Source organism: Notamacropus eugenii, chromosome 4 (assembly GCF_028372415.1).
Source record: "Notamacropus eugenii isolate mMacEug1 chromosome 4, mMacEug1.pri_v2, whole genome shotgun sequence".
NCBI classification, from domain to species: Eukaryota; Metazoa; Chordata; class Mammalia; order Diprotodontia; family Macropodidae; genus Notamacropus; species Notamacropus eugenii.
In genome coordinates, this window is record NC_092875.1 from 145921740 (window position 1) to 145944251 (window position 22512).

General features: G+C 39.0%; 1 protein-coding gene across 4 annotated transcripts in view; it reads left to right on the plus strand.

Moving 5' to 3' along the window:
- DPYS (dihydropyrimidinase) overlaps positions 1–22512 on the plus strand; it is a 105288-nt gene that overhangs the window by 34532 nt on the left and 48244 nt on the right. For all 4 annotated transcript variants that reach the window (XR_011965803.1, XM_072603302.1, XM_072603301.1 and 1 more), the window contains exons 5-7: positions 11244–11400; positions 13463–13604; positions 16477–16619. Coding sequence is in view for 3 of the 4 variants with exons in the window: in XM_072603302.1 (XP_072459403.1) it covers positions 11244–11400; positions 13463–13604; positions 16477–16619 (442 nt within the window). In the remaining variant the exon portion in view is untranslated. The remainder of the gene's footprint in view (positions 1–11243; positions 11401–13462; positions 13605–16476; positions 16620–22512) is intronic.

A 22512-nucleotide genomic window follows, 5' to 3' on the forward strand; every position in this document is an offset into this window, starting at 1 on the left:
TTTTCCCCTTCTCTGAGACAAAATTCCATTCAGAGTCTAACAGAAGACCAAGAAATGTTTTTAGAATACAGGACAAAGGCAGGAAAGTTATTTAACCTAGATATAGACCACTAAAAATGTTCCCCCCAAATATAAGGTAGCTGTAGTTAGGCAGCAGGTACTGAGTCAGAATAATGTTTGACTTAGATGGAATACTGGAGTGGGGAAATAGAAGATATTTTTAAGCATGCGTTGATATACTAACTAATGATACCATCTAACTCTTAAATAATTGGAAGTAACAGCAGCAGACCTATTGCTTCCCTAAATTTCCCATTTTTTTGGTTGAGGTTATCATCATTCAGTCATCCATGTTCATAACCTCAGTTACTCTCCCTCAGCCAGTCTCATCCACTTAGTTTCCAAGTCTTGTCAATTCTACCTTCTCAATATCTCTTCGTCCATATCCATGTCTCCTCACTCAAGGGTCTACCATTGTTCATGCTCTTATCAATCACTTCTTTCTTGGACTGGTATAAAAGCCCCATATCTGATCTCCAATTTCAATTTCTTCCCCTCCAAATCATGCCCCATGTGGCTGACAAAATTTTCTTTTTAAGGCTTAGGTAGGTACATGTTACTTTCCTGTTTGAATATTTTCAGTGGTTGTCTATTGCCTAAAGGAAAGTAAAAAACAGTTCCCCTTAACTGTATATTTAAGACCTTATTATCCCTTAACATTATAGCCTAGTTCATACATTTCCCTCTCATGGACTCTATGTTCTAGCTGTTCCCCAAACTCAGCAAGCTGTCTCCCTCTGTGCATGTGTATAAGCCATCAAACCCTCTCTCCTACTGTGTTTAGAAGGCATTTACTCCAACCTTACCTCTGCCTCTCTGGATCCTTGGTTTGTTTCGAGGCTTAGTTCAGGCACCATCTCCTCCATGAAGCCTTTGATAATTGCCCTCAGTTTTTTGTCCTTTTCCTTCTCAGTTTTCCTTGGTTTTGTTTCCTGCATTTTGAGCATATTAGATGTTTAGATATTTGTTGAATTGGATGAACTTGCTAAGGAGCAATCAGAATTACCCCATTTCCAGTTCATTTTGAGCAAAGACAGACCAAGAGTCTGAAAAGGGTGGAGGGGGAGGGTTGAAAATGGTTTGAGGGTCTTATCATAAAGTCACAGCAGAGGTTGGTGTCTTTGTTGCATAGTGGATAGGGAGCTAGATTTAAGTCAGGATAGATCTCAGTTCAAATCTTCCCTTAGACATGTGCTGGCCATGTGGCCCTGGGTGGTCCACTTAATCTCTCCTAGCTTCCATTTCTTTCCATGGGGGAAATCAGAGGGCTAAGTGGATAGAGCTCTGGGCTGGAAACCAATAAGACTTGAATTCAGATTTGGACTCAGACACTTCCAAGATATGTTGCCTCAGTTATCTCAGTTGTAAGATAAGAATAATAAGAACTCCCCCCTCACAGGGTTGTTGTGAGGATCAAATGAGTTATTTGTAACATGCTTAATATAGGGCCTGGCACGCAGTAGGTGCATATTTCCTGACTTCCTTCCCTCACATAGTTGTTGGGAGGATGAAATAAGATAATCTATGTAAAGGGTGCTTTTTGGGGGGGGGGTGGGTGGGTTGTTTTTACAAACCTTAAAGCATAAGTGCTAAACGTTAGCTATGTGAGTACAGCGTGGAAAGGCATGTTGGACAAAATATCAGGTCATTTTGGCCACATTCATTGTCCCAGATGACAGGTCATTTTAACATTCTCTCTGAATCTGGGGCACAATGATATGTATTTATGAATACTCTTCTCATTCAGAGAGGGAACAGCTTAGCCTGAAAAATCAGAACTAGAACTTTGTCAGCCCACAAACATTTTCACCCACTCATCTTCCCTCCTAAGAGGCACAAAGGATATAAAATAAATGTCAGTGGTTTTCTTTCCTCCTTGTCTAACGTAAATGGTTACTCAGCCTGAGTGTGTGGCTGAATGTCTATTTGAAACCTTGCAAGGAGAGCCAGAAAAGTTCAAGGTGGAATTGGCCAGCAATGCCGAGAAAACCTTGTCTGATGAGGGTATTCTGGTCAGTTGCTTTTTGCTTTACCTTGGTTATTTTAGCTTTAAACTGTGGCAGACAGAGGAAAATGTGAATGAGACTCTCGACTTTAATCCATCAAATGCTACTGCTTCAATTTGCCCCTTTGGGGGTCTGACAGGAAGTAGCATTTTTCTGTTTTATAGCTGACCCTGAAATCACAACAAGAAGAAAAATCATATCTCATCTATTTCCCGCATCAAAGAGGGTTCTCCCAAAGAAAACAATTAAAAAAGTGGAAGGGGGGCTGCAGTGGGGTGCTCCTTGATTGAATGTCCTCAAGCCAAGGCTAGATAGAAAATGTATTTTATTTAGCATTCTGGGAAACCACTGAATCCTCTTCTGATTCTGAGTCCATGATTCTAAAATCACAAGATACTTACTTAGAATTGCAATTAACCTTGGAAGTTATCTAATCTAACCCCCTGGTTTTGCAGATGAGGAGACTGAGGCCCTTGGGTGTTAAGTAGTTTGCTCAAAGTCACACACTAAGTAGAAAAATCAGGATTTGAACCTGGGACCTCTGGCTTTAAAATTCAGCTTTCTTTCCATATCACCACAATTCCTGTGAAATAGCACTAATCCCTGATCCTGGTACTTAAATTTAAAGGTGGCTAAGTAAGATTGGATTATGATGCCAATAGAAGACTCATCTAGGGGACTCTTGGCCTGGCTGCAGAACTGATCTCCTCCATTACAGAAGTCAAGTTCTAGAGAGGCCTGTGGCTTTAAATACAAATGGGAGCATGATCCAATTGACAATTGTTTTGTACAATAACTGTGGCTAGTGTGTTTATTCTGTTTTTCCTGTTCTTACTAAAATACTGGAAAGCAGAATGACTGCCTTTCTTTCAGTTCCTTCCCTGTGCTTCTCAATGTGACTAGCTATTGGCTTCGTTAAATTTCCTTGCTTTTACTTACTGAGGTGCTAGAGTGGGGATTCTCATTGGAGATCTACCCTTTGCCCTATGTGATACATACTTATGATGGTTTGCTTCTTCTCATGATGAACCTTTGACATGCTTTCAAAGGGTTATTCAATTCAATCTATAAGCATTTATTAAGAACCTACTTTGTACACAACTATAACTTTTATTCACTCACATTATCATTCGTTCTTTTATCAAATATTCTGTCTGCTATACTGTATGATACATTATCTACTATATACAGTAGGGCTGTTGTTTGATTCCAAATGATTTCTTCTCACTTATGTCACAGAATCAATGATAATCTCCCCTCCCCCCCAAAAAAAGCTTTCAATTTCCTTAATCGTCCATTTCAGTCAAATTCTTTGCAACCTTTTCTCTCATTTTCTTGGGAATGTTGCAGTGGTGACAAGCAACTGTGGTGCGGGCCTCTGCAGTAGGATTCTCTCCCCTCTGGCAGTCATTGCTCTGGGAATAAGCTGTTTACCCAAGTGAACTGAATTAACTCTTAGGACTTTAATTTTGTGGATATAATCAACGTGTGTTGCTTCAGTGATGATTTGGTTCTCATCTTTAGCTTGCATAACACAAACTTTCTTTCACATCTAATTTACCCTATGTCATTGGACTTTAAGCAATTAATTATTTCTTAACCTTTTATTTTTTTAAATGAAGTTATATTTTTTAAAATGCATCTTAAAGCATTTCCCCTATTAGTTTTTTTTTTCAGACCAACACATTTTATACATCTTTTCCCTCTGTCCTTTAGAAGTGTATCCCTTAGAACCAAAACAGCCCCAGAAGAGTACCTCTCCATATGCTTTTAAAAAGGAAAAAAGCAACTTTTTAAATGTTATAGGCCTTTTCTCATCCTGGTCAGAGGGAGGAGAGAGAGAGAGAGAGAGAGAGAGAGAGAGAGAGAGAGAGAGAGAGAGAGAGAGAGAGAGAAACATAATGTTCTAAAGGAAATGTTCTGTTTGCTGAGATAGTGGGAGGAGATTAATGATAAGGATTTATCTATCTATTTCCCAAGAGTTGCTGAAACCACCTGGGTAGCTAGTGTAACAAGGACATTAATACAGTGAGATAGAAACAGTGTGGGATGGTTGATAGAGAGCTGGTCTTGGAGATTAAAGGTTTCTAGTCAGGATGATTGTCTCTGACATCCTGGCTGGGTGACCCCGGACAAATCACTTAATCTCTTGGTGTCCCAGTCACCCTCTAAGACTTTGAGCTTCAGGGCAGGTACTGATCTGTCTTGGTAGAGGCAATTTCTTAGCTAGGAGTCTGCTCTACCAATGAAATTACAGGTCCTGTCTGTAAATACAGTAAGAATGTTTGATCATCCAATGCTTTCTCCAGTAAGTGAGCACAAGAATGGAAAGTGCTCAAGTCCAGCAATAGATACCCTGGGGTGCACTGAAAATATTAAAAATACAAAGGCATGTCTATTTAGAGCTGGAAAGGACCCAAGGTCTCTTAGCACAATCCCCTCTTTATGTCGTTGAATGGGTGTTATCTCAAAGTGAGAACTTGAAAAGACCCTACCCTAAAAGGGCCAGAATCTCCCATTGTGTCCTGGGACATCTCCAGTCCTCCTGATGAATATCTGGCCACTGAACCTAGATGGCTCTGGAGGAGAAAGTGAGGCTGGTATCCTTGCACAGCCCTCCCTCACTCAAATCAAAGTCTACTGCAAGTCATGTCATCATCTCCCTGATGTCATTGTCATTTTCGAAAACAAAGGACAAACACAACAACCATGTCATTCTATACCTACATGATGAAAATGAAGTCCAGAAACCGAAATGTGTTGGCCATGGTCAATCAAGTAGAAGAGGCAAAATTAAGATACCACCCCCAGTTCTCTGACTTCAAAGACACCATTCTTCACACAATATCATGTTGCCTTGCCATGAGCTTTGCCAAGGAAGAGAAAGTGGAAAGTGCCATGAGCGGTTTCCACTCTGAATTCCTCATCCTTCTTTATATACACCCAATTAATTCTTGACTAAATATAGGGTCTCTTTATCTGATCTATGGATTATTGGAATCTTTTGATTTTCTTCCCCTTAACTGCCTTCTTGTTTTGGTCCCTTGACAGTTTTTTGACCCCAGATAGTAAGTAGGAAATTTTAGTAAATAGTAAATTTAGTAAATTTTTCCAGTTGTTTAATGTTTGTGAAGGTTTTGAGGAAGGAGGCTGACATTTTGGCTAGATGGACAACTGTCAATGGGTTCCATTCCCTGCCCCTCCTGCCCCTCCACATACGTCTCACCACCTTCATCCTCAGCATTAACTCAGGGAAGTGATGGTTGGCTGCACATTCTGAAAAGAGGCCTAAGATGTTCTAAGATGGGAAGAAGGATGACTGGGAAAATTACCTGTCATCAGATCTCAGAAGAATCCTGGCAGGACCTGATCATTTTAATTCTTGCTGATAGCTATTAAAATGGTAGAACTTTTAGAACTACAGTCTTTTATTACCTTGATAGGACAAGTGATTGAATGGAACATGTGATAAGTATCTTTCCTCTGTGACAAAGCACCCTTGAAAGTACTGAGTTAGCAATTTGGGAAATGATTGCAGATTGTCGCTAAGTTCAGCTTTGCTCCTGTTACTGGGCACTTATTTTAAAAAATAGAGAAGATATTTGCCTCCTACTTTGGGGGATAGCAAGGACAATTCAGGGTGATTCTGTTGCATCCATAACCATTTGTTCTGTGCAAGTATGTTTCTCCCATCTGAGTAAAACATTATAGTCCTTTTATCTTCTATGAAGTTAGAGAAAACATTCTATTCCTGCCTAGTTGATTGAATAGCCCATTTTTCACAGTAGCTGTTCCAAATCAAGTTTTTCCTTCAATCTCCCACCAAACACCCTCCTCCCACCTGCTCAACCAATGACCTTATCTCATAGTTCACTAAAAATTGACATTTACAAAAAACTCCCTCTTTTTTTCTCCCTCCTTCTCATCTTATATCACTCAGTTTCCTCCATCTCCTCCTTCATACTAGTCTCAGATGAAAAGACAAATCTCTCTACATTCACAAATGATCCTGTTCCACTCAGTCTTCTCCAGAAAGTCGCCACAACATTCCTTCCCCCATTCTCTTATCTTCAGTCTCTCTCTGCTGCTTCCTACAAACATGCCCACGTCTCCTTCATTTTTAAAAGATATCCTCACTTCATCTAACCATTTCTCCTAGCTATTGTCCTTTATCTTTTCTCCTTCTCATGACTAAACCTCTTGGAAAAGCCATCCACAATCAATGCCTCCACTTTATTTCCTCTCACTCTCTTCTAAAATTTCTGTAGTCTGCCTTCTGACTTCACCATTCAATTAAAACTGCCTCTCCAAAGTTCCCAATGATCGCTTTACTGCCAAATCTAATGGCCTTTCCTCAGTCTTCATCCTTCTTGACTTCTATGAAAACCTTGAGGCTGTTGGATTACCCTCTTCTCCTTGATACTTTCTTCTCTCTAGGTTTTCATAACACTGTTTTCTCCTGGTTCTCCTGTCTGACTGCTTCTTCTCCAACTCCTTTTGCTGGCTCTTCATCTAGGTTGTGCCTACTACCTGGGGATATTCCCCAAGCCTCTGTCTAGTGCCCTCTTTTCTTTCTGGGTTATTTTGCTTAATCTCACTAGCTTTCAAGGACTCAATGATCTTCTCTAGGTAGATAATTCTCAAATCTATTTATCCAGCCCTACCTCCTTCCCTGACCTTAGTTTCACATATCAAACTGCCTGTTGGATACCTCAAACTGAATGTCTGGAAGACATCTTAAATTCAACATGTCCAAAACTAAATTCAATACCTTTTCTCCCAAACCCTCCCCTCTACCTAACTTCCTTATCACTGTTGAGGGGGCCACAATCCTTCTAGTCATTCAAACCCACAACCTCTGAGTCATCCTGGACTTCACACACTCACCTCACATATGTAACCCATTGGAAAACTTTGCTATTTCTACTCTTACGACATCTCTCATGTATGTCACCTTCTCTCCATTCATATATTCCCAACCCCAATTCAAACTTCCATTAAACCTCACCTGGACTGCTGTAATAATTACCTTTTAATTGGTCTCCCTGTCTCAAGTCTCTCTCCATTTCAATATATCCTCTTCTACTCAACTAGCAAGGTTCTAAAGACTCTGTCAGACCACATTTTCACCCTGCTCAAAATGTTTCAGTGATTTCCTCTTACCTCTGTGAAACTCCTCTGCTTGGCATTTAAAATTCTTCATAACCTTGCCCCTTTCTATATTTCCCACTTTTTTATACCTTTCTCTTCTCCAGATCCTATACAATCCAGCTACATTGACCTTGGAAAATGAACCTTATCTCATATCTTCATTCCTTGGACTGGCAGTCTCTCTTGCCTAGAATGTTCCGTTTCCCTCCTCTGCCTCTTCGTCTCTCTGGTTTCCTTTGAGATTCAGTTCACATCTTACATTCTGTAGGAAGCCTTGATCCTTCCAGCAGCTAATGCCTTCCTCTTTCAGACTACCTTCACATACTCTGTCTATGTATTATATGTGCCATCATATTTCCATATTTTCTCTCACACCTTTACAAAAGGAATTGGAGCTTTTGGTTGCTTTCTTTTACAGCCCTAGTTTTTAGCATAAAACCTGGCACATAGTAATTGCCTAATAGATATTTGTTGATTAAATTGGTAGTACCTTCCTCCTTAGTTTGGGTTAAAAATCGAGACTCCTAGGTGAGTGTAGGGGCAGAATGCTGCATGTATGGTCAGACATGGCCACCGTACTGGCTATTCTTTCCTTTACTGTTTTTCTATATTACAAGAGAGTGTTCAGTTGTAGAGGCAAGGAGGAAGAGGTAGGATCATTATATCCAGAATTTACAAATATTGGCTAGATGGGCAGTTTAGAATGATTTAAAAACAATAACAATATTTACTTTTCAAAATGGTGATTACTCCAGCCAACCAGAGAAAGACCACTGGATCACAGAGTTTGAAGAGATCTCAGAGATAACATGATTTCCCATCTTTTTACCCTCCTGGTGACCCTCCTCCATTGAGACACAGTACGGAGGATGTCAATGATATCATTTTCTTTTCATGGAACAGGAAACAGACCCAAAAGCATAAAAGAATTTGTCATAGATGAATAACAATTTTGACAGCTGGAAGACATCTGCTTTTACTCCCCTCCAGAGTGCAACATTAATTCAGTTATCTAGGAACTCTGGCTAGTTACTACTAACCAACAGAAATTTGATATAGTGGACAGAATGCAGAGCTTGGCATCAGGAAAATCTGAGTTCAAATCCTGCCTATGATATTAATAGCTGTACAGCCATGGGCAAGTCATTTCAGCAAATAAATATTTATTAATAACAATTAATTAACATTTATTATTAAAGTAATTTGATTTCTCTGATCTTCAGGCAACTTTCTTGGACTTATTTACTGAGTCACAGAGGGCTTGCCACAGTGAATTGGTGGAGGGGTTCTTATGTTGGAGGTTTTCCATAGTGGTAAATAACAGATTTCACTTACTATTGGTTAAAACTGGCATTTGAGTAAACCAATTGGACTAATTTGGTCAGTGTCTTCCTATAGGAGATTACCCTCACTCTACTTCTGCTTGGAGGATTTAGAGCAGAGGTCAACTAACTAGTTAAAAATTAAAAAAAAAAAAACTGTTAGAGGACCATAGGAAAACAGGCAAAGGGCAAGCTTTGTACACAGTGGTAGTTTGCCAACCCATCATGCAGTGGATAATCATGAATGCTAACCAGAAATAAGATCTGCATTCCAAATAAAAATTCCCTTTTTTCCTTACCTACTCTTTTATGTCTTTGATAAGCTTTCATTCTATATGCTCTCAGTAGTTTGTCTGAAAAAGATCTAGGGATTTTAGCCGACTGCAAACTCAATATAAACCAATAGTATCATATGGTCAAAAGTCTAATGCAAGCTTGACTTTCTTAAGAAAAGCAAAATAAGGAGGTTATAACTCTTGAATAATAGTTCCAGAACTAGAAAGGACCCCAGAGCTTATCTAATCCAACAGCCTCACTTTGTAGATAAGGAGTATGAAGGCAAGTTATGTGGTAGAGTGGATAGAGCACTAGAGCTAGAATCAGGTAAACCTGAGTTCAAATCCTGCCTTAGACACTGGGTGACACTGGATAAGTAATAACTTCTGACAATCTCCATTTCTTCATTTGTAAAATGGGAAAAATAATAGCACCTACCTCCCAGGGTTGTTGTGAGGAAGAAATGAAATATCTGGAAAGCCCTTTGAAAACTTTAATCCATTCCAATAATACTAGCTATCATTAAGGTCAGGGAAGTTAAGGCACTTGCCTATGAGTTGATCACACAGTAAGCCTGAGAGACAGGACTTGAACCCAGGGCCCCTGACTACAGAACCACTCTTTGTTTTGTTTTTCCACCATATGGTACTCCCTACCTAGCTTGCAGGGTCCTGCTGTAATGGGCCACATCTGGAATATTGTATTCCATTCTGGGTACCACAACATAAGGCCATTGATAAGATGGTTAGTATCCAGAGGAAAGCTACCAGGACAGTGAATGCCATCAGAGTACAGGCTAAAGGCGCTGAGGATGTTTAACCTGGTGAAGAGAAAACCAAAATGGATATAATTGTATTCACATATTTCAAGAGCTAGCATGTGAAAGAGGGGGATTTAAGCTTGTTCTGTTTGGCCACAGAAGGCAGGGCCAGAAGAACTAAATGGAAGTTGCAGAAAAGGGAGTTCAGGTTGAATGCCAGGGAAAACTTCTTTTTTTAAGTTTTCTCATTTTGATAACTTTTTAAAACAAAATTCCAATTAAGCATTTACTTTCTCTTGACCCACCGCACACTTGGAAGAAAAAAGAAAGAAAAAACTCTGATAAATATGCAGTCAAGCATCTGCACATTTCCAAAAATGTGTCTTATTCTGCCTCTTGGATCCATTTCCTTTCTGTCAGGTGGGGAGCACAGATTATCATCACCTCAGGAATCAGGCATGGCTATTGTACTGATTAGAATTCCTGAGTCTTTCAAGGTTGTTATTCCATCATGTGGTTTCCGGGTTCTGTTCACTTCACTCTGCATCAGTTCATTCAAGTCTTCTCAGAATCTCTGAACTATCCCTTTATTTACTTCCTATTGCATGTTACCTTTTACAGGACATTACCTCCATATACCTTAATTTGTTCATTCCTTCTCCTAATTGATGGGAACCCTCACAGTTTCCAGTTCTTTGCCACCACAAAAAGAGCTACTATTAATATTTAATGCCTATTGGTTCTTTTTCTTTAATGCCTGAACTTAGGCCTGGTAGAGGTGGTACCAGTTCAAAGGGATTGCAGTTGAGTGATTTTTATGGATACCAAGCTTCTTTACAATTATTCAGTTGTTTTTCAGTCATGTCTGACTCTTCATGACACCTTTTGGGATTTTCTTGGCAAAGATATTGGAGTGATTTGCCATTTCCTTTTCCAGCTCATTTTACAGATGAGGAAACTGAGGCAACAGGGTTAAGTGACTTGCCCAGGGTCACACAGCTAGTAAGTGTCTGAGGCCAGATTTGAACTTGGGAAGATGAGTCTTCCTGCCTCCAGGCCTGAAACTCTATCCACTGAGTCACCTAACTGCTCTTTACAATAGAAAGTGTCCAAAATGGACACGACCCGCCTCAGGAAGTGGTGAGTCTCCCCTCCCCTCCAAGTAGGAGCTGGGTGACCCCTTGCCTGCTGTATTATTCCTTCAGATGCCTTGCAGTTATGGGCTAGACTGAGATCCCTTTTATTTCTGCAATTCTTGTGTGAATCTGTGTGTGACATGAACCTCTGTTTGAGTTGCATCCCTGGCTAGGATTCTATTATCAATGGATGATATTTTTTGTTAGCATTGAATAGTGTAGCTATCGTTGTTGTTAGCTGCTTGTGTTTTAAAGGAAAGTTCTCATTAAATTTCAGGTGCCCTTCTCCAGAGAGAACATGTCTGAAAAAGAGTAGTAACACTTACAACCAAGATGTTGTAACTCATGAGAATTCTCTATCTCCTGTGCTATAAAGTGTGTCTCCTCAGATGCAGTGAAAGGCAGCAGACATGCATACATGGACTTTAATCCCCTCCCCACCATTTTTTTCTTCAAAGGAAAGAAAAATATCATACCCTGCATTTAAGTGCTAATGAAATTACTCATTAATACTTGCCTTTGCACTTTACAGGAAAGGTGGTCTTTGGGGAGCCAATAGCCGCCGGTCTTGGAACAGACGGGACTCATTACTGGAATAAGGAATGGCATCATGCTGCCCACCATGTCATGGGACCCCCTCTAAGACCAGATCCTTCAACTCCTGATTTCCTTATGAATCTACTGGCTAAGTAATCCTTCGTCAGAGGTCATGAACATGGTTCCCACATAAAGCAGTCTAGTGGAGACAGAAAGTTGGAGTAGGGAAGATTTGGAGTCAGAAGGACTGGGTTCATATTCTACCCTTCCTATTCTGTTAATTGCCTTTCTGGCCTTGGCCAAATCCCTTAACCTCTCTGGGTCTCAGTTGCCTCAGCAACAAAATGAGGAGACTGGAGTACATATCTAATACTCCTTCTAGCTCTAAATCCTGTGATGATATTCAATTCAATTCTATAAGTATTTAAATACCTACTATGTGCTAGGTACTGGGAATACAACAAAAAATGAAACATTCTTTCTCAAAGAGCTTATATTCTACAGGATCAGAAGAGGAAGATTAGATGGTACAGTGGATAGAGCACCGGCCCTGGAGTCAGGAATATGAGTTAAAATCTGACCTTAGACACTTACTAGCTGTGTGAACCTGGGCAAATCACTTTGCCTTTATCTGCCTCAGTTTCCTCAATAGAAAATGGGAATAAATAATAGCACTTACCTCCCAGGGTTGTTGTGAGGATCAGATGAGATGATATTTGTAAAGTGCTTAGCACAGTGACTAGCATAGAATAATAATAAAACATTTATTCCCTTCCCTTATATAAGTGCTATACAGATTCTTAATTAGTCCACCAGGTGTGGGTTGGAAGGTATCTGGGTTTTCCAACTGCAATAGGTCAGACACTTTTACTTCTCTCCCTTGAATCTCTCAGATTTCATCTATTTTTACCTGCCCTTATAAAGTCTGGAAAATCAACTTGGCTGGGGAAGACCTCCTATTAGAATTCTTAGACTGATGTATTTGTTCCCCCTATGAATTAGAAGAAATCAGAGGATCTATTAATGACTTACTCCTTTAGAACTTTGTTTCCATATCTCTTTTCCAAAAGGGAGAGGTCTTTCACCCGAGGTCCAAAGATCCCTTTTTAGGGGCTGGTGAACTTGGTTGGGAAAACGTATATGTAATTTGTTTTTGCTAATCTTTGACAATTAGCATTTCCTTCAATTATTTAAAAACACTATCCTGAGAAGGATTCCCTAGGCCTTACTGGACAAAGGGGCCCATGATACACACATAAGAGATGAAGAGCTCTTGGGTTAAAAACTCTCTGTGGTACTTTATTGTCAGAATATTCTTGAATTTTTCATTTCTAATAAAACTAATCCCTTATATTACATTATAGTTTTTCAAGGGTTTTCACACAGATTTTTTTTTGATTCATTCTTACCACAATCAATCTATCAACCAATCAGTTAATATTTATTAAGAGCTTACTATGTGCTAGGCACTGGGGATATAAACAAAGAATGAAACAATCCCTCTTTAAAAGAAGCCTCCATTCCAGTGGAAGAGACAAGAAAGAAAGGAAAGGTGAAGAAAAGAAACATTTATTAGATGCCTACTATGTGCCAGCCGAAGCACTTTACAAATACTATCTAGCTTGATCAACAAGAATACATCTAAGTCTATACAGAATAAATAGAAAGAGAGTGAATACAGGTATATACAAAGACCTTAGATACAAGGTAGTTTGGAAAGGAGAGTGCTGGCAGTTGGGGGGAATCCAGATAGTCTAGGTATAGGAGATGATGCTTGAGCATTATTCTTAAAGGAAGAAAGAGACTTACAAGATTTGAGAGTTTAAAGGCATTGATCCCATAAAGTTGACAAAACTGATATTACTATGCCCAGTTTCCATACAATGAAGCTAAGGGGGAAAGAGTTTATATGAGTTTCCCCAAATCATACAACTGAAAATAGACTGAGATAAGGCCGGAGTCCAGGGATTCTAATTCCAAGCCCAGAGTGCTTTTTATTGCACTTTGCTTTTCCTAACAGGACTTTCTAAAAGGGTGATATACAAAAAGAAAAGACAAAATTCAGAACTAAAATATGGATAGTTGTGTTCAGGATGAAGCCAAGCATTTTGGTTATTTGTCAAAATGGCTCAGGAGGAGGGAAGGGCCTTTGGGTCATGACCCTTGAAAGGCCTAGTCTTTATATCTTCTCATTCCCATGTCGTCTCTTTACAGTGATGATCTTACCACAACTGGGACAGACCACTGCACTTTCAACACCTGCCAGAAAGCCCTTGGGAAGGATGATTTTACCAAGATCCCTAATGGGGTCAACGGTGTTGAGGATCGAATGTCAGTCCTATGGGAAAAGGGTGTGGTAAGTTTGATGAAGTCATGCCCAGGCAACCCCTTTCCTCCAGCCTGTAACTCAGAGACCGGGTTAGATTAAACCTTCTCAGAAAAGTCTTCTGCTAGTTTCTACAGGGGTATTAAAATTGGCTCCTTCTATTGCAGGGAAAGCCAAGGCACAGCTTTCTCTTTTGCACAGCTTGGAGACTCCAATGCTTCATCATGCAGAGCTGTTAGAAGTTAATTAAGCTAATTATAGAGCAGATGATGCTAAGTATGTTCAAAGTCTTTGAGGTTATAGGGCCCTTCAGTCTTGGTTTTCAGAACCTTAAACCCTAATGTATCATTGGAATAGGGACAAGAAATGACAAAACAAGATTCAAATGAGACATTCTTCACAACACTCTGAGGAAACCCACAGAGATGCCCTGTGAGACTCATGAACGCCATGACTTACAGTTTAAAAATTACTGTCTGAAGACACATAAAAGTGATAAACCCAACCTAAGAGCAAGAGCCTGTAATGTCTCATTCCAGAGATTTAAAAACAACAAAAACTAATTCACAAAGTATTCAAACTCAAGCCTTTCTGATTTCAAGTCCAGCTAGCTACCCATTCCATTTCCTGGTGGCCTTGTAGTGTTGCCCACAAAATGGGAACAATTTAAGCTATGTCCACCTAAGTGTGCTCAATCTACAATGAAAAGTTTTCCATTTAAAAAATTATAATGGGGGTAGGAGGAAAGACATATTTTTCTAGTAAGTTGGAATATGTATGACCATTAGTCAAGGAGGCAGATAAGTGGTAAAGTGGATGGAGCCCTGGGATTGGGATCTGTTAGTTCCACATTCAGATCTAGACTTAAACGCTTAGTACCTGTGTGACCTCAGGCAATTCATTTAAACATCTATTTGCCTCAGTTTCCTCAACTGTAAAACAGAGATAATAATAGCAGCTACCTCTGAGGGCTGTTGTGGGGAAACAAATCAAATATTTGTTAAGCATTGTACTTGACATACAACAAGCACTTACTAAATCCTTATTTCTTTCCTTCAAAACCCCTTCAGTCCTTGACTGTGAGAGCAACTTACACATGTTCCATTTAATTTTGTAAGGGCTGCTACCTTTTTCTTTTCTGTTGTCATGACAACATCATCCTGTTTCATTATCACCAACTTTAATTATGAAACATCATTCCTATTTATAGATTTTTTTCGTTGATACCAGTTTAGTTTGACAGTCCCTTGATCACACCCAGAGGATGACCTCATTCCTATCCTTACTATGCTTCTGGGTTACCTTGTAGTATGAATGATGTCTGAGGTCTCTAGTAGGCAAGGAAATCTAACTGTGGTTTGTAGGTTTTTCAAGAATTTTCCTTGCAGAAGATAGAACGTCTCCATCTCAGTTTCTTCTTTTTCTGGTCTTTTCCACAGATTGATGGATTGTCCCCCTTACATTGGGGGCTGTAGCCATTTGAACCCTAATTATAATTTGGTCTTATAGGTATTTGACTTGCAAGGAAAAGGCTGGACCTTCCTGAAACATGCGTCATGGAGAAATAATATATATTTTTAATCAGAGGAAAGAGGATTTCAGCTATCCTCTTTCATTGAATTACAAGGAAATGATCATTTTAATAAAATGCAAAATATTGCCAGACAGGGCCTACAGATGCTATTACTCATGCTTGGCTGCCTGTAGATGCAGCTCCACTATGATTCTGGTAAATGTGGGAGACAGTGAGAGGATGTTTTTTCCCAAGGTGATACTCCTTCTATGCCAAAGACACAAGATTCATCAGTGTGGGCACTCATTGCACCATCTTGGATCACAACCCTTCAGATGCTAGAGCAGACAGGGTTGTTGTTAGTTAGCTGTTCCTTTTATCCCATGGTCAAAACATTCGACACTCTACAGCTAATCTGATGGATAGACCTCTCTGGGCTTAGCTAGGCTGATTGATCCACAAATTCCAGGGGTGAAGTTTGTTTCTGGGCCCAGGTATGGAACTTTTCCAACTTAATACTGAAGTGGTTTGTCACTTCCTTCTCCAGCTCATATTACAGATGAAGAAACTGAGGCAACAGGGTTAAATGACCTGCCCAGAGTCACACAGCTAGTAGTTTCTGAGGCCAGATTGGAACTCAGGAAGAGCTGTATTGGCAGAATCACCAAGAACCCAGAGTAGCATCCGTGACACAAGCACTACCTAGAGGAGGACATACCTGAAAAGAAGACCTCGACATTGACTCAGAAAACTCAATACCTTTCTTTGAACTTTGCACATGATTGTACCTTGGGAAGCATTCATGATGTAGCAGAGATTAAACCAGATTCTGAGCCCAGAAGACCTGAGTTCAAGGCTCAGTTCAGTTTCTTATTGCCTAAGTGTAGATTCTTTGGGTCCCAGTTTCCTCACCTGTAAAATCTAAAGTTAAAAAAAGATTAATTTCTGAGGTGGCTGCTGTGTTCCATTTTTTGGATCATGTTGCAGTTGTTTGAAACTACTTAATAGCCCCAAACACGTTGAACACTCTAGCATTAAGATATTTAGTACAATATAGATGATTAAGTGATGCAGTAGCTAGAACACTAGATCTATAATCAGGCAGATTTGAGTTTGAATCCTACCTTAGACACTTAACAACTGTGTGACCCTGGACAGGTCAAGTAACCTCTTCCATTCCCAGTTTCCTCACCTGTAAAATGGGGATAAAATAATACCTGTTTTCACAGGGTTGTTAGGAGGATCCAATGAGAGGACATAGGTAAAGTACTTTGCAAACCTTAAAAGGTAGTCATGTTAATACTCTCAAAGTCTCATATTTTTGTTAACAGGAGGCTATCATATTTCCTTATTGGAATGATTTTTTTTTCTTTTTGAACTATGTTACAGCATAGTGGTAAAATGAATGAAAACCGATTTGTTGCTGTTACTAGCACTAATGCTGCTAAAATCTTTAACCTCTATCCAAGGAAAGGAAGAATTGCTGTTGGATCTGATGCTGACATTGTTATTTGGGACCCAAAAGCAACAAGGTAAGGTACAAGGCCACACACTTCTGGGCTTTATGGGGGACCAGGGAAGGGAACTGTTTCTCTATCATTCAACCAAACAATAAATAAGTATTTATAAAAATCCTACTGTGTGCCTGGCACAAGAGTAAGCATAGTGGAGACAAATCCTATCCTCAAGGAGCCTAAATTCTACTATGGGGATTCAATGTATTCACAAATAAGTCATTCAGAACATGTACACAGTAAAGACAAAGTGAATGAGGGGAAGAGGAAAGGTGGCAATAAATTGTTGCTGTTTGTTCTTCCTTCTCAAAGAGGATGATGACATCAGAAAGGAGATAACATGACTTGCACGTGAATTTGAGTTAAGTGAGGCAGGGCTGTGTAAGGTCACCAGCCTCACTTTCTCCTCTGGAGCCATCTGGATCCAGTGTCAAGATATAGATAGGGACTGGAGATGGCCCCTGGTGGCCCTACATAGAAAAGTAAAGAAAGAACTCTAGAAGGAGGTACCACTTGATCTGAACCAATAAGGGATCTTGGGGTTCACAGAGGTAGAGATAAAGAAGTAAAGAGGAGCATGTCAGGCTTGAGGGGCAGATTGTACAAAGATAGAAAGTGGGAGATGTCATGTCCTATGTATCTTGCAAATGCATAAAGTAATTAGGTTGTATGGGGCCATTTCCCATCATGTAACATGTGTAGAGATTCTCAGACTCTTCTGAGACCTTACCTTAGAAAAAAACTGTGTAGAAAACTTAGACATGTTCATTTGTATTTTATTGATTAAAACAAGTGTTCCAGACCATTTCTCAGAAATATATTTCATATGAATTTGTGATTTACCCAAACACCTAGAGTGCAAATGATAAAAATGTAGGGGGTTAAGAGGAACAATAAAAATCTAGGGTTCATAGGATCCTAGATTTAGAGTTGGAAATGACCTTGTAGACCATCAAGTTCAACCTTCTTGGGTTGTTTTTGTTTTTTTGACAAATGAAGAGCTGAGACCCAGAAATATTACATGACTTGCCTAAGGCCACACAGTTAGTATGTAATACAGCCAGGTCCTGTAACTCCTGTAACTGTGGTTCCATTATACATTTTTGTCTTAAAAACAAAACAAAACCAAAACCAAACAAAAAACAATCTACATGGGAAACTGAAAACTTGGAATATTTGCATCTAATTTTCTACTTTAGGAAGTAAAAAATAAAATTGTACAATAGAAATCACATTCAATTGGCTTCTAATAGGGGACCAAATTCACCACTTGGATGAATTCTTCAACCCAGAATTCCCTGTGCACATCAGCTGTTCTTTTCTAATTTTCATTGTTCTATGGTAATATTGGAAGCCTGTACACAGTCTACTAACTGAGAAAACCATGGAATACTGACTGCAGCAGCTTTGTTAATTTACCTTATTAAGCTTTTAACAAATGGGACAACCATGGCGAGCCTCACATTTTTCATGTGTTTTAGTGTCCTGTTACTGTTGGAAAGAAAGTCATAAATGTTTCAACAAATTTTATATAAGTATGGGACGTAACAATGGTAGGCTCTGTAATTATTCAGTAAATTACTATGCAAGTGGGCAAGTCACTTAACCACTGTAGCTCTCAGTTTCCTCTTCTATAAATTAGGGTGATGGATTGGATGGTTTCTTTCCTTACTAGATCTATGATTCCATGAACGTCTGCTATGAGTGATTCTGTAATAGGCACTATGATATATGACAAAGATATAGAAGGCAAGGTCCCTATCCTCCAAAGAACTTACTGTTGAATTCCTATTGATAGAGGACAACGTTGGAATCCACTTTATACAGTTGATTTGAAGGGATCAGAGTGGTGACATCATCATTTGTCCACTGGTCAAATAACAGAACAGTTCCATGTTTCCTGAAGATAAGCTAGACGTTGAGGCAAAATAGTACAAGTAATTCTACTTTGATATACCTCTTGAGGCCTTACTATGAATAGAGACCCACACATGGCTAAGTGGGAAGACCACCCAATTTGGAAATAGAAATTTTGGATTTGAATTCTGACTCTGCTGCTTACTAACTATGAAACTCTGCATAAGTCTGATCACTTGCCCTTTCTGGGCCTCAGTTTTTTTTCTCATGTAATAAATGAAGAGTTTGGACTAGATCAGTGGTTTTCAGAGTCTCAAGGTGCTATGAAATTCTTAAATATTATTGGAGATATCCTAAGAACCTTTTGTTTATGTGAGTTATAACTACTGATAATTACTGTATTAGAAATTAAAATATCTTAATATTGCTATAAAAATAATTTTGATCTCACAAACCCTCTGGAAGGGTCTCAAAGATCCCCCAGTTGGTCCTAGACTACCTTCTGATAACTTCTGGGCCAGAATCGATGATCAAAGAGGTCATTCCCAGCTCCACAACATGTGATTTCCCTAATCTAGTAACAAGTACACATAGTTGATGGGCCACAACAGTACCATGATGCTACTTCTAGCCTTTAATAAAACATCTTAATCTACTTTTTACTGACAATTCTGTGATTCATGGTATGGAATATTCATAATATGAACGAGTCATTCATTAAAAATGGTCTAAAGGTACTTAATTGGGTAGTATTCAGTGCTCCAGTTATTTTCTTAATAGTCAATTTCAAAATGAGAGGACTGGGCATCAGACACAGTAGACATAGATAATCTTTTTGGTGCCTTGCAAATTTGAGACTATGAACATCAAGATGGTATAGGGGATAGAATGCCAGATGTGGAGTAAAGAAGACCTGAAATTAAATCTAGCTTTGTGACTCTGGGAAAGTCTTGTCCTCTGCCTTAGTTTCCTCACCTGTAAAATAGAGATAATACTAGCCCCTATCTCCTGGGGTTGTTGTGAAGATAAAAAAATGATATATTATTTGTAAAGCACTTTGCAAACCTTTGCTAAAGAAACATCATCTATCAGTATTATAATGAACTATTAATGATAGTTAATATTATTATAGAACAACTCCCAAAACATGTTAGCTTTTCAAGGACAAGAGCTACTTCATTTTTCACTTTGTGTCACATTTGCATGAGGTGTGCATTTAGGGTCTTACATCTCATAGTAGAAGGTCTAAGTTCCCCAAAGGAACCATTATGTGGTTATATTCCCATTATCTCATGGTCCTAGCAGATAAATTTCTTTTTTTGGGGGGGGGGGAAGGGAGGAAGGAAAAGAAATACATTTCCCCAACTCAACAAATTAGTCTTCAGCCCCAATCAGTTCAATTCCACTTATATAAAAGGGACACTCATAATAATGGCACCATTAGATCTTAAACATTTATTTAGCAAAAATAAATAATACCATCTTATGTACTCATGTATTAAAGCAAATGTAGGAATAATAAGTAAATTACAACACACATGAACCTAGATCTCACTCTTGCACCATGGTATGCCATATGAGTGGGGAAGAGTGGGTACACAGAAATCTGTCAAGGAAGCACATCGGGGAGGAAGACCCATGCATGCAGGGTAATTCCCAACTATAGACTGCCAGCTTGGATGTTACTGGTCTTACATACAGGAACATCAACATCCTACAAAACCACTTCTTTGCTAACTGCTGGTCTGCTGATCTTTAGTGTTCTTCAACTGGGCAAATCTTATTCTATTCTGGACCTGATAAAGCAGTTGCAAAACCTCTTTCAACTCCAGTTACCCTTAAAAGGGTATTGAAAACGTGCTGCAGTATTGAACTGCCAAATGGTTCCTTTTAAACCAAAGAACTGCAAATATCCCATATAGATAAGAACAAGCCAGTTAATAAAATAGCCCTTAGAGCAAGTAGGTGGCACAGTGGATAGAGTGTCAGACCTGGAGTCGGGAAGACTCATCTTCTTGAGTTCAAATTAAGCCTCAGAAACTTATTAGCTGTGTGACCCTGGGCAAGTCACTTAACCCTGCTTGCCTCAGTTTCCTCATCTGCAAAAAAAGGAAACAGTGAACCAAACCATTCCAGCATTTTTGCAGAGAAAATCCCAAATGGGGTCATGAAGAGTCAGACACGATTGAGTAATATTGAATAAAATGAATTGAATAGCCCCTACTTCTCAGGGTTGCTGTGATGATTTTTTAAAAAGTAGGATAGTACCAGGATAGTGTGTCACTCAATCTGATTGGCACAAATAGAGTTCACAGCAAAACTGCTCATGTTTGACTCTCTCATCAACGATCCTGGTCAGTTTGTCACCTACCACAATCTTAATTGTCCAGTTACATCAAAGCATTTCCTCCTTTACAAGAAAACAGTTACAAAACTTCTATTTCCTCTTCCATCCTCTTTTCTCTTCTCAAACAAGAGAAGGCAGCAAGGACAACTGAAGCTTCAGAAAAAGTTCACCTCCCCTAGCTGAAGGGCACCAAAGGCAATGGCTGGAATGGAAACTCTTTTCCAAACCAGCTGCACTCTTGATTCAACTAATCAGAAACTAGAAGCCAAAACTTTCTTGTTAGTTGAGTATTCCTATTACTGATTTCTTCCAACAGCTGTGATGGAGGTGCTTTTCCAGCTCCTTCTGAGTCTTTCTTCTCCTGCTCAGATCTTCAACTGTCTTCCCCACACACTTTCAATGCCTTAAATCAGAGCATCATCTCAAAATTCATCTTTCCCTTATGAGGTTAAAAACCCAGCAAATCTCCACTATGAAATCAAGCTCTTATTTAATCATTCCTTAGTCTCCAAACAGATATGAGACTTTTTCATCTTATGAGTTTTATCCTCTTAAGTCTTAAAACAATTACATGCAAATGAGTGGAGGGATGGCAATACTCTACAGCTCCAAACATTAATCAGTTTTCAAAACAATCTTCCATCTGAGTCAGTCTTGCACACTGTTTTTTCATGTTCATATTTTATCAGTTTTTAAGAAATGAAAATTCTTTCTCTGCCCCCTTTGACTTATTAATCGTTCACATGCAAACCAGGCATCACCCTACATTCTTCACAAGGTTATTTAAGTCTTTCTATTTATACCACAGTCATTTTCTGCCTTAAATTTCTAAATTCTAGCTGAAGAGTGTATTTCTTTTCACACACATTTTAGCAGTTTTTATTTAACCAGAGTTCTTTTCCTATTCTTTTCAGGCATCAAATTGTTCAGTTATGAAAGGGCAATACTTTATGTCCTTTACTAGTTAATTTTCACTTTTTCTTTACATAAAAGTTTTTTTTTTCTGTTTCTCTCGACATCAAACTGGTCCATATGAACTTACATTTTTAACTTCAGCATGAAACAAAATGCTCAGCACATAGTGGATATTTCATAAACTTCTATTAAATGAATGTTTGAATAAACCAAACATTAGGCTGGTTATCCAGCTGTTACATTATCTCAGTGCCTTCCATCTTACCTTTTTGGCCATGACCCTGATCTGGGGATCTTGAATGGTTGAGGCTATTTGTACTTAACTTTTCTATTTATTACTAGTGATCATAAAATTTTGTTTTTAGGAAGGAGATTTAAGATATTAGCTAGACAAAGAATTTGGGATAATTTGTGGCCTTGAGCTGGGTGTATTTTTCTGACCAAACTTTTACATTTCTAGTGCCATAACACAATTAGGCACTGGGGGCTAGCCCATAGGAGGCTGGTCATGGCAATGTCTTTCAGAGTTCAGGTGGCTTCATGAGTTATTGAAACCCAAGGTTTTTGAAATGGTTTGTTTGGCTTAAGGGGATAACAGTACTCTCAGAAAGCATAGGATATTTTTTTGAAGTTATCTTTCCTATAATAGAAGAAAGAAGCAGTGAATGAAAATATTAATCTCTTTAAAAAAAACAGCTTTCATATATATAGGAATAATTCTGTTTTGCAAATGTACAACTCTCAATCCTTCCCAAAATGCCTTCCCACTCATCCTCTCACTTGGTATGTGGC